Raw genomic sequence first — 13,853 nt, 5'->3', positions numbered from 1 at the left:
ATTGGCAAAACTAAACTGCCCTCCATGACTCACCCTTGCCTACACTTTGATCCTGCTCCCCTCCCCGGATACAAGCAAGGAAAAAAACAAATAAACAAACAAATAAACCAAAACAAGCAAACCTTCACCTGCTGAAAAGACAGGACCAACAGGCAAAACTTCAAAATCCTTTTTTCAAGCCTGATACCTATTGGCATTCAAAAAAACCATTCTAAGTCATAATTCCTGGTAAAATTTACTTTGGGGGTGAAAAAGACACTTAAGAGTGGGCAGGATGTTAAAGTACACTCAAAGCTTTTGATCCCCACCCTTTGAGTCACTGACATTGTTTACACCAGTTGTGCTTCTCCCTAAGTAAATGGGGCACTTTATTGTTACTTAATTTGTTTTATATCTGCTATTGTGAAGTCTTTAATTGCTACAGCATAGCAGAGTTTCCTTTATATTCTTGAAAGTATTTAGGATCCTACCTAAGCCATAAAAATCAACTGCTCAAAGCCTCTTGTCAAGTTTAAGCTGGAAGTTATTTGTATCCTTTGGGTTGTTTTCACATTCACGGTTTTCTCTTTTTTCCCAACACTTCAATTTAAAAGCCCTAAATGTGCCCACGACCATCTGTAGCTCCACTCTGGCCCATCCTCCCCGGTTTGGGTTGTAATACTCATCTTCGACCTTCAGGACCTGGGCTAATTCCTCTGAATCTTTCTGCTTGACCTGCCTTATTACTCTAAATTCAAGAGTAGGCGGGGTGTCTCTTAATCTCGCCCTTTCTCTAAAACGACTGTAATATGGCAAAGACAATGCATCTCATGTTTCTGAAACAATGGTTTACCCCCCGGGAGAATTAGCTTCACTGTGTACTTTAGCAACTACTTTTCCTCGCATTTAAATTATTTATTATTATTTTTTGAGTAACATCCCCAAGCCGTCTTGCTGACGTCGGTCAAGGAAAAGATGCCCTCCCTGAAGACTGGCCAAGCCATCTCTTCCTTTCATTATCGGCGTAACCCTGTGTTCCCACCGGAGCCTTGCACGGAAGTGTAATCTTCCCACTGGGGCCTCCTGTCGTCTCGCCTGGCTCATAAAGCTGAGCCTAAATGAAATGTAAAATATTAACTGTGAGAGAAAACAAAGGCTGCTGCCTCCAGGAGGACTCCTGTGCCTGAGGCTTAGCCATGTTTCACTGGCCTCTAGGCCTCTCCGTTTCACCCCAACCCTCGTCCCTCGGTGGGATCCACGAGTTGAATCACAGCTCTGCAAAGCGAGTTCCCTGAGCGGGTAACCCGCCGCCCGGTCCCTTCTACCGAGAGCGCAGAATGACCACGAGGAGGCCAGGAACAAAACACTTAAATGTTGCATTTATTAAGGATACGTTAACTAAGGGGGGAAAAAAAACACGTCAAAACGGTGTCACGAATGTCAAGAGCACTTTTGTGGCGTAAACCGTGCAGTCACGAACTACGAACGAGTTCTATTCCGGGTTTTGCCCGGAGCCAGCGGAGGCACCGGCCCCTCAACAAAACCCAACAGTAAACGCAACTAAAGAAACAACTCACCCTGTTCACATTCGCAGGCTCCCCCACCCCCCAACCCTTTTCCCCACGATGATAAAACTCTAACCCCCAGACAGGCAAACAGGCCACTAAGGCAGAAAAGGGACTTATCAAATATTTGTATTCAAGCAAACAAACACAAAAGTCCCTTAAAACGACGATATAATAAATCAAAGGTATTTATCGTCTCTCCCGCCAGGGCTGGGAGGAGCAGGAGGGAATGGGCGCGAATCCGAACCCGGATTTCTGTTCCCCATTAGTTCTGTTGCGTGGCGAATACACGGATCACTTTCCCGGCCACTAGGCGTTTGGTGCCGCTGGGTCTCTCCCCTGCCCGCCCTCTCCACCTGCCCCCAGAGCTTGGCCCACCTGCGGGTGGAGATGGGCCTTCGCCCGTCGGTTTCCCCGCATCCCAAACTAGCGACGGCTTCCAAAATGTGCGCCCTAGTCGCTCTCTCTTTGCCACTTGCTGCTGAGTCCAGAATCAGGACGCTCTTCTCCTACAGCCAGGAATGGGGAGTTTCAAGGAGCGAGCGAGAAACGGGTCGCTTCATCCCGAAAGGCAGAAGTCGAAAGAAAGAATTGACTCCGACAGGTTCGCTTCCCCCAGTCTCGGATGGTGAGGGGGAGCGGCCGGGCTGGCGCAGAGGGGAGGCGTGGGGGCGGCTGACGAGGGGGCCGGCGGGCCGGTCAGTAGGGACCCACGACCACCGCCTCCACCTCCTTAGACGGTCTCCGATCCTTCACCAGAAAGTTGATCATGCCCTCGGACTTGATGAGGAGGTTGCAGCCGAGGAAGAAGATACCGAAGACCACGGTGAGCGAGAGCACGCACATGACGGCGATCTGCACCACACGCATGATGTACAGGCTGCGCTCGTCCGGGCCGCCTTCGGCGAAGCCGTCGTCTGTCACCACGGACGCCTGGGTGCAGCAGCGCACAGCGCGCTCCAGCGCCTCGCTGCTGTTGGCCAGGAACAGGCCGGCCACATCGGTCTGGTTGCCCAGCGCCGTATTCATAGCGGAGCGGGCGGACGACCCGGGAGGCGCGGGTCCGAGGGGTGGCAAGGCGGTGGCACCGGAGAAACAGGTGCCGAGCTGAGCGCTCACTTGCAGACTTCAACGCGCGTGGGCTGCTCGCTCTCTCCCTTCCAAAGTCCTGGGGCCGTGAGAATTTCCCAGGAGCCTTTCCGACTCGCACTGCAGCCTGGCTGGTCTGCGCCGTCTGCTCCTACCCCGGTGGTGCTCGTTCTGGCGCTCGCTTGACTGGGAGATGTTGGAACTTAGCGGGGCTGGGCCAGCAGGGCGGTGGGAGGTGCGGGTGGCGGCGGGAAGGCTGCTCTAAGCGAACAGCGGCCCCTGCCGGCCGCGCCGCCTCTCTGCTCCCGCTGCGGTTGGGCGACCGGGAGGCATAGGGGCGAACCTCGTGGTTTTGCTTTTCTTGGCTTCGCTTCTTTTCCAATTCCAAAGGCTAGGCAGGGGTCATTGTACTTTTCTGGCTTGATGGATGATTAAAGAGTTTCGAGTGGGGTACGGGTCGCAACCAGCTGAAAGTTTCCGAAGAACTGGGTCACACCAGCTCTGCGTGTCCTTTGCCTCCCGCCCCTTTCACCTCTGGGCGGATGGAAAGTGGCAGTGAACCACAGGTGCCAGATGGTGCTTGCGAATTCAAGGGCCAGCCGCCTAGGTCTGATTCAGTCTGTCCGGTGACGGATTTCTGGTGGAATAGGGTTGTTCTGGGAGTAGTATTTAAAAAGAATGATTTTAGGAAGAAAGAAAAGCAGAGAGGGAGGGAAAAAGGACAGAGGGAAGAAAGGGAAGGAGAAAGGAAGCCATTGGAAAACAGTAAAGCAAGTTTTATATCGAATTTTAAGGCAAAGGAAGGGGGTTTACGGGAAGGTGTTCTTTAGTACCCTTTGTGTGGAAGTAATTTCCAGGAGCAGAGTCACCTGTCTGGTAAGGGAGGGGAAGGTGGACAGAATGGCCAGTCTTGTATTCTTGATGCAGATGAGTTTTTGGATGTGCTTCCAATGTTTTCCTCTGCTGGCAGTAAATCAGTTGTTTAAGGGAATTGCTCATTATACATCACCTAGACAGAACACTGGCCAACTACTGGAAACCCTCCCCGTTTTCCATAATCTGATGTATTCCACCTCAGTCATTTTAAACAAAACTACAGATGCTTTAGGGGCCTGATTGAAACTTCAGCCCATTATGATTTTGGGCTGTTGGTTTTAGTGAAATGTTATAAACCTGCCAGATCGTTTCTTAAACTCCAGAAGTATTTTTTTTTTTCTGTTTTCTAAGTTCCTTCCTCCTTCTCTACCTTCCGGCTTTCCTCCCTTCCTTTTTTTTCTCTTTTTTTTTCTTTCAACTATAACAGCTGGGAACCAGTAACCTGAAGCCTGGTCCAAACTTTTGATAGAATGTGTTTACTAAATTTCTATTATAACATGGTAGCCATCTTGCCATTTTCAACTCTTTTCTCAATTTCATTCTATTCTCTTTTTAAACCCTCTTATTTTTGTCTCCCCAAAAATCTTTTATACCATGTAGTTAAGGGTTTTCGATTTTTGGATGTTGATTGTGTATCAACTTCAATAAGTTTAGATCCTTCTAAATGGCTATTTTTATTTTAGGGAGATGTTTACTAGCTAAAGACCCAGGCTTCTGGGCCTGGCCCACAAGTCACCTGATTTACTGCTCTAGTTTCCTATGATTATATCAGCCTTGAAGAATGCTCCACTCCCAACGATATTTTCTTTGGACAAATTCATTGTTAATTAATGTTTAGAAAACACTTATTTAAATCTCAGTATACAATCAGTCTTAATTAATATGGGGGATACTTAAGAACAATAAAACACAATGTACATGTGAAAAAATTACAGAAGAATTTGAGACAATATAAAGTGATACTAAAATGAATGGTAGGAGCAAGTACGTAGAAGAAATTTAGAAAAGCAAAGGGTGGAGAATAGGGATATTCTCTTTAGGGATATTAACTTTCACAGGATTGTGTGTTTCGTACTAGTTGGGTATGAATGAATAGAGAGAAAATAGCCCTTTCTTTATGTAACAAAAAAAAATTGACCTTGGTAAATAAAAAATTGTAAGTGTGTAGACAAAGCAGGACACTTGTGAATTGCTGGTGAAAATGTAAAATGGCGCAGCCTCTATGAAAAACAGTATGGCAGTTCCTTGAACAATGAAACATAAAATTGCTATGTGATCCAGTAATTCTATTTCTAGGTATATACCCTCAAAACCTGAAAGGTATTGTACAAAGGTATTGTTCAACGGTATTGTACTTGAACAGGTATTGTACACCGATGTTCATAGCAGCATTATTCACAATAGCCAAAGGGTGGAAACAACCAAAATGCCCATCAATGGATGAAGGGATAAAAAAATGTGGTTTATACATACAATGGACTATTATGCAGCCTTATAAAGCAATGGTATTCTGATATATGATCAACATGGATGAACCTTGAAAACAGTATGCTGAGTTAAATAAGCCAGACGCAAAAGAACAAATATTGTATGATTCCATTTATATTAGATACAGAAAATAGTCAAATTGATAGAGATAAAAAGTAGAATGGTTGTCACCAGAGGCTGGGAGTAGAAGATAATGGGGAAGTTGAAGATGGTGGTGATGGTTATACACCAATGTGAATGTACTTATTGCCACTGAATTGTATACTTGAAAATTGTTAAAATGGTAAAATTTACATCATATATTTATATTATATATATATATATATATATATATACGTATATATATATAATATATATAATATAAATATATGATGTAAATTTTACCATTTTACCACAATAAAAATTCTAAATGTTTAAATTAGACCTAACAAATTTATATTAATTTCTGAAATTCAGAAAAGTTAGAAAATAATCCCTCAAAGTCATTTACCTCCTCATAGCTCAAAGATAACCACCCTTATTGGTTTAGAATATTTTCTTCCCATCTTTTTTGCTATGCTTATTTTAAATTTGTCTTGGCATGCAGTAAATACAATATATACCTTACTTTTTCCCCTTAACCCTGTATTTTCTCATGACATTAAAAACATATTATACAGACTTTTACTGAATGGAGAGCACCTCAGTATGTGAACATACCATTGTTTATTAAACCATTACCCTATAGCTGGCCAGTTATATTGCTCTTAAATATTGTCATTGAATCAATTAAACACAAAGAACATTTGTGCTCATAGATGTTTTCTATATTTAGATTATATTGATAGGATAAAATTACAAAATTGCAATTTTTAGTGAAGAAATACGGTTTTTTTAAAAAGCAACCCACAGCCAAATTGTTTGTAAAAAGAGTTGTACTAGTTTTCACTCCCATTCAAAAATTATACAAATACTCATTTTATCATGCTTTCTAGAGTAGGTGTTCTCGATTTTGACTACATTTTGGAATCACCGAATGAGCTTTTAAAATGTTTGATATTCTAATTGAACCCATATGCGTTTTAAATTAGAATCTCTGCGGGTAGGACCCAAGTGTCTATATTTCTTAAAATGTCTCTGGTGATTCAATAGACTAGCCGTGGTTTTTAAGCTTGCTCTGAGATCTCTTAGGATGGGGATGGGAAATGACTGGGTCTCAGGTCCCACAGCAAGTCAATTGAATCGGAATTTTCCCAACTTGCTTTCAGGGTCCATTCACTGGGATTCTATTTTGGTGGGTCTGGGCTAGGTCCTATCAATTTGCATTTTTAGAAAGTACCCCAGGGAATGCTGTTCTTGAGCACCAAGTATTCATTTTAAAAATTACCATTGCAACTTTAATAAGGAAAAAATGGTATCTTGTTTGAAGTTGAGTATTATCATTGTGACAGACAATGTTTCCACATATGTGTTGTAGAAATGTAGATCTTAACTTTGTAATCTTCATATTTAGGTTCAGGTCCTTTGTCTCTTTCTCATTTGATATTTTATCATTCATATTGATCTATAATAAGTCTTCTTTATCAACTATATTAACCCTATGTATGATATATTTGTAAATATTTTTCTAGTTCATTTGCCTTTTAAATTGGACTATATTCTTTTTGAATATATGAAATTTGATTGCATATGTAAATGCCTCAACATTTTCATTAGTGATTTCTTTCGTTGCTTTTATTTTCTTAATTTTTTTCGTATTTTTTAAGGGGAAAGCACCTATTTATTATATCAGAGAAAGTTCTTGCACATAAGACCCACCTTGGGGACATAAGTTGAGACACGTATCTAACACAAATAAAAGCTTTTGACAGGTGATTCATTGGGGATACACACTGCGACCTGGTTCTGTTTTAATGACCTTGCAGAATGCTCCCGTAACATCTGCCAAGGCATCACACTGCGGTGTGAAATTGTTGCTAACTCTTGAATGAGGTTTTCATTTTATAAACAGTCTAGAGTTGCTGTCATAAAACTAATATTTCCCTAGTAAAATACAACATCTACATTTTATGATGTTGATCAACCTCAGCAGAGTGGCCATTTTGAGTTTGCCTTCTTCTCCTCACCAGGAGCCAGGTACAGGAAAGCTCTTCTGAGTCTCATCTTATATAGATTATACAGCCACCCACTAGACGACATTTAGAAATAAACCACCCCACGAGACCTTTCACATCCATCTTGTAAATTGCCCGGCAGGTGTTGGAAAAGAAGGGTAGGCAGTGGATGGTGGAGGCTGATGATCCATTCAAACAGGCAAACATATCTATGCTCTCATTCTCTTGGTCAGTCACATAACCTAATATATAGAAGGAAAGAAAATGAATTCCTATGAAATACAAAGTTAAGCCAACCCTATTAATACATAAAACCCACCTTGACTAAGTGAAATAAGCTAGTCTCAAAAGGACAAGTACTGGATGATTTCATTTACATGAAGTATCCAAAATAGTCAGACTCATAGAACAAAGAATATGGTAATGATTGCCAGAGGCTGGGAGTGGGGAAAATGAGAAGTCAGTGTTCAATGGGTATAAAGCTTCAGTTATGCTAGATGAGCAAGTTCCAGAGATCTGCTGTACAACGTGGTGCCTAGAATTACCAATATGGTAAAGTGCACTTCAAAATTTGTTAAGAGGACAGATCTTACTTAAGTGTTCTTACCACCAAACGAAAAACAAAAACAAAGAGACACAAGGAAACTCTGGGAGTTGTTGAATATGTCAATTACCTTGACTGTGGTGAGGACATCATGGATATTTTACATATGTCCAAACTCATTAAAGTGTACATATCAAATATGTACAGTTCTTTATATATCAATTATACCTCAATAAAGCTATTTTTTTTCAAGAGTGAATTAGTTGTCTAAGAGATACTAAGAAGAGTGTCTCCCAGGATTCACTGCATACGGAAAAGTAGGATGAAGTGTTTTGCAGAGACTGGCCCCTGACCCTAAGAAAAAAATTATTATCTGGGGCATTGCTACCATTAGGTAAGCTAGTATGTGCTGTGTCTTCAGGAAGCTGTGGACTGAGGAGGAATATTTTTTTTTAATTACTTCTAAACTTAGAAAGTTTACCCTCATCCAGGATTTACTATTTACATATTCCTTTATTATTTATTTTTAATGGCTCCATTATCTCTATTTAAAAAAAATACACACATTTTTATATTTGCATTGCTTTACATTTAAGATAACAATTTATTTGGAAGACATTTTGGTATAAGTTTGCCCCTACCCTAAACAGTGCATTAATAGGTAAATAATAATACTGACAAAGTCTTAAAGTTTAGACCTTAAAGAAGGAATTTCAGGCATCAATTTATTTTCAATAGAAAATATGTAAACTTTGACTTTTAATGAAATTTTTAAACTTTAAGCTTCTGAAGTGTAAAGACTGTATTGTCTAATTTATCTTTTGATCTTTGTATCTACTTTGTTAAAGGTAGGTCAGAAGAAAAACATCCAGCAAGTAGGGGAAACAATAAAAATTAAACCAAATGCCTGCCTCTTCCTCTTTTATTGAAATACACTCCCTGGATCTCTGACTTGATGCCATATGGTGACAGTGGAATTCTTTCTGTGGAAGAGAGCAGAGACTGTCTTTGTGTTACACAGGTGACCTCTTTGAGTCAGAGCTTTCTTTCAGTGCACAGGCACATGGAATATTTTGGTGAGTAGCAGCCATAAAGTTCTCATCTGTTAGTACATTTCTTTGTACGATTGTTGAACTGCAGGGCTAAGAAAAAGCATGTAATAACTCACCTCCAAGTTTGATTAAAAATCCTGACCACTGAACATGCTGAGAAGTTTTCAGAATGATGCATAATAGATCCGTGGTGTCCTTTTTTTTTAGAGGTGCAGCATGGACAATTTTTGCTTCTATGGGATTTTTGTTATTATTTCATTCTGATTTTCTGCCCACTCTTTAAAATCTGCATGATTTAGACTTTAAAGTGAAACGTCACCAATCTACTCAAAGCCTTTAGTGCCACTGGTGCATCCTTTCCCACATTAAAGAAACAAGACTTGCACCAGCCTCAAAATGGGGAGAAAAAGGTGGCTGCAAGAAGCATGAAAGATGTAATTTCTCTTCTTCAGCTCAATTAATCTAAGGCGAGATCGTGTCTTCCATTTCCCATAGGACAAGTGTGTGCTGTTTCCATCAAATATGTATATATATAAAAATATAACAGAGAAATCATCCTGGAAGCAAAAGAGGAAAATAAAATCTTTCATATAGCATGTCAAGTTTATACTTATGAAGATTTATGTCTTCTACAAATCTGTAGACACAATGAAGGGAAACAGTGAAGGTAACTTATTTTCAGATAACAAGCCGGTATGGCAGTATTTCTTATGTATACACTGATAATTGCGGCAACAATAGTCCAACATTTACTGTATGCACACTTGTGATTTTACAGTTGCAAATTTCATCTTTAAAGAGATTTTTAAAAGTCAGTGTGATAGATGTCCTTCGGCAAGTTGCCTACCAACACTGGTCAACGATTTCTCCTTTCCCTCCAAGATGTTTATGACAAGTAATTAGTATATTTATTCAGGAAGCATTGAATGGACCATTTTATATATATAACACTATTTGGGGGGGGGTAGAGGTGCTATAGATCGAATGTTTGTGGCCCCAAAAACTCATATGTTGAAATCCAAACCCCCTAACGTGACAAAGCTGGGGCCTTTGGAGAGATGATTAGGTCATGAGGAATCCATTCTCATGAGTGGGATTAGTGCCCTTATAAAAAGAGACCCCAGAGAGCTCCCTCACCGCTTCTACCATGTGAGGTTATATTGAGCATATGGCCAGCTATGAACCAGGGAGAACACCTTCAGCAGACACTGCATCTGTCAGCAACTTGTTCTTGGACTTCTCAGACTCCAGAAATGTGAGAAATAAGTGTTTGTTGTTTAAGCCACCCCGTCTATGGTATTTTTTTTTTTTGTTACAGCAGCCTGAAAGGACTAGGATAAAGCTAAGAGATGCAGTTTCTGCCCTCCAGTAATTGGAAAAGCAGACCAACGCAGAGGCAAATATTGTAGATACATTCTATGACAGATAGATGAAAAGCATCTAATCCAGATTGGGGCATTGGGAGGGGAGTGTATAAGACCTGATATTGAGCTGAGTATTGAAGGATGACTAGAAGAGGAGGTAGCAAGGTGAAGTGTGTTGAGTGTACCAAGGTGTAAGGGAAGGTTATGTTTTATATTTTTGCATCTGCAAGTAGTTCTGAATTTTTGGAATATTGACTAATACAAGACGGGGAATAATAAAATAATTTGGAGAGGCCATGTCATAAAGAGCTTTTTATGTTACCTTATGGAATTTGGATTTCCATTTGAAAGCCATGGAGAGACATTGAAGGGTTTTAAGCTGTAGAATGAAAAAGTCAGATTTGCATTTTAGAAAGAATCTCTGTAGGCAGTGCCAAGCTTTATTAAGGTAAATGAAACGTCCATGAAGAATATAAAGTCCTCTACCTTAGATATTAAAGAAACCACACCAGAGATGCCTGGTAGGCCAGTGACAGAGGTGGCTCTTCGTTTCTAGAATTTCATTTTGTAATTCACTGAAGACAGTGTCCAGAACATAATGTCCACTTTTTGATTTTAGTTTCTTTAGTTGTGCCAGATACCTTTGTGAAAGAGAGCATTGTCCCCAGGGTGAACTTCACTGAAATGACCAGAGTCATTTCTACCCTATGAATTTGAGTTCTTTCTCTATGATGCCTGCTCCTTCCTCATGCAATGTGTGTCTGCATTCTGCATGTCATATTCACTCACAGTGACTGTGAGTCCTTGCTAGGGTATTCTTTTAGGTACCACTTGTCTCTCTGCAACCCAGAGCTATACTACAAGGAGAACTTTTGTGATGCTTCGCAAATTTTTTTTTCCCCCAGGCTGCTGGATGACCCACTTTCACTTTGATAGCTCCCAATCAGCTCTAGGTCCTACTCAACTAATGATGTTTTTGGTGGTTCATGAATCCATCTAGTGGTCTGACTGCAATCTGCAAAACTGTTTCTGGAGAGCTTGCTTTCTTTTTAATCTCTTTGGAGCTCATGCAGTGGCATTGCTGAAAGTCAGCAAATTCTGGATGATGAGTCTGTGACATCCAACAGTAGGTTTCAATAGTAGATGTATTAGACAATTAAGAACCCCAACAGAATAAAGTCCCTCCCACTTTTTAAATTGTTAATTCCTAAATGTTAAACATCTTTTCATGCCCCTTTTTGTCCAAAGATTGTTTGGATAGCATTTAGACATTAAGAGAAAAGTTGGTGGGGCTTGTTTAATTTTTCTCAATCCAAGCTTATATTTCATTATTCAGGGTAGACTGTCATTAGTAACTAAAACATACAAGTAGAATTACTAACCTCCAAACTTAGTTTTCCAGGTATGATGGTCAAATAAAAATGGCTTATATTTAAGTGTACAACATGATGTTTGGATATATATAGTGTAATGATTACCACAGTCAAGTTAATTAACATATCCATCACCTCACATAATGACCATTTTTTTGGGGGGAGTGAGAACACTTGGGATCTATTCTCTTAGTGAATTTCAAGTATTCAGTGCCTTAATATTAACTATAGTTACCACGCTGTATTAGGTCTCCAGAACTTATTAAGCTTACAACTGGTAGTTTGTACCTTTGGGTCATCATTTCCCCATCACCACCACCCTTCCCATTCCGAGTCCCTGGTAACCACCAATCTACTCTTTGTTACCACAAGTTTGACATTTTTAAATTGCTCTTATGAGTGAGATCATTCAGGATTTGTGTTTCTCTGTCTTGCTTATTTTACGTAGCATAATGTCCTCCAAGTTCATCCATTTTGTTGCCAATGGCAAGATTTCCTTCTTTTTCAGGCTGAATAATATTTCAGTGTGTTTGTGTGTGTATATATCTATATACCTATATAGCTATATCTACATCTATACCTATATCTATATATCACATTTTCTTTATTCATCCATTGATGGACACTTAGGTTCTTTCCATTTCTTCACCATTGTGCATAATTCTTCAATGAACATGATTTTTCCTTTTTATAAGTAATTTCATTAGAACAAACACATATTTTACACAGTACAATTCAAAACACATCAATTATTTAGCTGAAACAAACAAAAACAAACTTAGTAGAATTGAAGGTATGCAGTCAATTTCAAGCTATGCTCCCAGATTTCCTGGGGGTTCAGTATTGATTTCCCTCTGTCATTACAGGGGTTCTTGAAAAGAAATGGTTCAAAAGCATTGCCTTAGGAGAAAGCATGGCTTTTGTCAACTTGTTGAGCTAAAGAAAATGGGAAAATGCTATGAGGAATATGTTGCAATAGAATCTGTTAATGAGGCTTGGGGAGAGTCAAACCCTAAAATCTCATCTAAACATTGGCAGATGATGCATGCTGGGTATCATCCATTTGCTCCATTCAGTTCTCCTCCATGCCCTTCACCCTGATGTCTGCTGTCTCAGATGGATATGTACGAACCACACCACTAGGCTTACAAAAACACAAATTTATCATCTTGTAGTTTTGAAGTCCAAAATTGGTCTCACTGGGCTAAAATCAGGGTGTCTGCAGGGATATTTTCCTTTCTAGGAGCTCCAGGGGAGCGTTTATGTATTTGGTCTTTGTAGGTTCTAGTGGCCATCCACATTCCTTGACTCATGGTCTTCTTCCTCCATCTTCCAAGTCAGCAACAGTGATTAGCATTCTTCTCATCATACTACTATGACCTCTTCTACCTCCCAATACCCCATTTAAGGACCCTTATGATTACTTAACCACATAATCCAGGATAATCTCCTATTTTAGGGTCAACTGGTTAGCGACCTTAGTTCCATCTGCAATAGTCTCCTTTGCCACATAAGCTAACATTTTCACAGATTCCAGGGATAAATAAGGACATAGACATAGTTTGGAGGGGCATTAGTCTGCTTTCCATACTATGATTGTAAAATTATTATTTCTTTAAAAATTAACTTTTATAATAATTGCTTTGAATTGGGGTCAAAAACTGTGCTGAGTTTGTTGGTTTGTTTGTTTTTTGAATTTTAAGGTAGTCAAGTGCTGTTTATTCAGTTTCTGTTACTTTTATTATGAGGAATCTTTTTATTTATAGTTTAGTCTAGATAGTATGTCTTATTTATGGAATGGATTTTATTTTGATCTATGATATAGAATAGAAATGTAACTGAATTTAATTGAATCCAAACAATTTTCCCAGCACTATTTATTCTATAATTCATCTTTTCTCTTATTGATTTGTAATAGTTCTTCTTTCTTTTCACTTAAATTTTTAGCACACCAGAGTGTTTTCTAGGTCATGAGTTCTATTGCTGATGATAATGGGCCCCTCTCTTATACCGTCCACAAAATCAACTTAAAATGGATTACAGACTTAAACATAAGACCTGAAACTGTTAAACCCCTAGAAGAAAATAGGTGGTAAGCTCCTTGATATTGGGCTAGGTAAAGGTTTTTCCATTTGACACCAAAAGCAAAGGCGGCAAAAGCAAAACTCAAAAATGAGACTACATCAAACTAAAAAGCTTCTGCACAACAAAGGAAACAATCAACAACTTGAAAAGGCAACTTATGGAATGGGAGGAAATATTAGCAAACCATATATCTGATTAGGGTATAAAATCCAAAATATGCAAGAAACTCATATAACTCAATAGCAAATAAATAAATAAATAAATAAATAAATAAATAAATAAATAATCCTTTAGAAAATAGACAAAGAACCTGAATATATATATTTTTTCAAATCAGACATACAA

General features: G+C 39.5%; 1 protein-coding gene across 1 annotated transcript; it reads right to left on the bottom strand.

Moving 5' to 3' along the window:
- Window positions 1-2,104: 2,104 nt before the first annotated feature.
- RPRM (reprimo, TP53 dependent G2 arrest mediator homolog) lies at window positions 2,105-2,708 on the bottom strand. Its single transcript, XM_033111510.1, has one exon. The coding sequence runs from the start codon at window positions 2,571-2,573 to the stop codon at window positions 2,244-2,246; it is 330 nt and encodes a 109-aa protein (XP_032967401.1). The 5' UTR covers window positions 2,574-2,708; the 3' UTR covers window positions 2,105-2,243.
- Between the last annotated feature and the right edge of the window lie 11,145 nt (window positions 2,709-13,853).

Source organism: Rhinolophus ferrumequinum, chromosome 8 (assembly GCF_004115265.2).
Source record: "Rhinolophus ferrumequinum isolate MPI-CBG mRhiFer1 chromosome 8, mRhiFer1_v1.p, whole genome shotgun sequence".
In the NCBI taxonomy this organism is placed as follows: domain Eukaryota; kingdom Metazoa; phylum Chordata; class Mammalia; order Chiroptera; family Rhinolophidae; genus Rhinolophus; species Rhinolophus ferrumequinum.
This window is presented reverse-complemented; position numbering and strand designations above follow the sequence as displayed.

Excerpts from the sequence above, each read along its gene's own strand:
- RPRM (XM_033111510.1), bottom strand. The coding sequence starts at position 2,573 with ATGAATACGGCGCTGGGCAACCAGACCGATGTGGCCGGCCTGTTCCTG.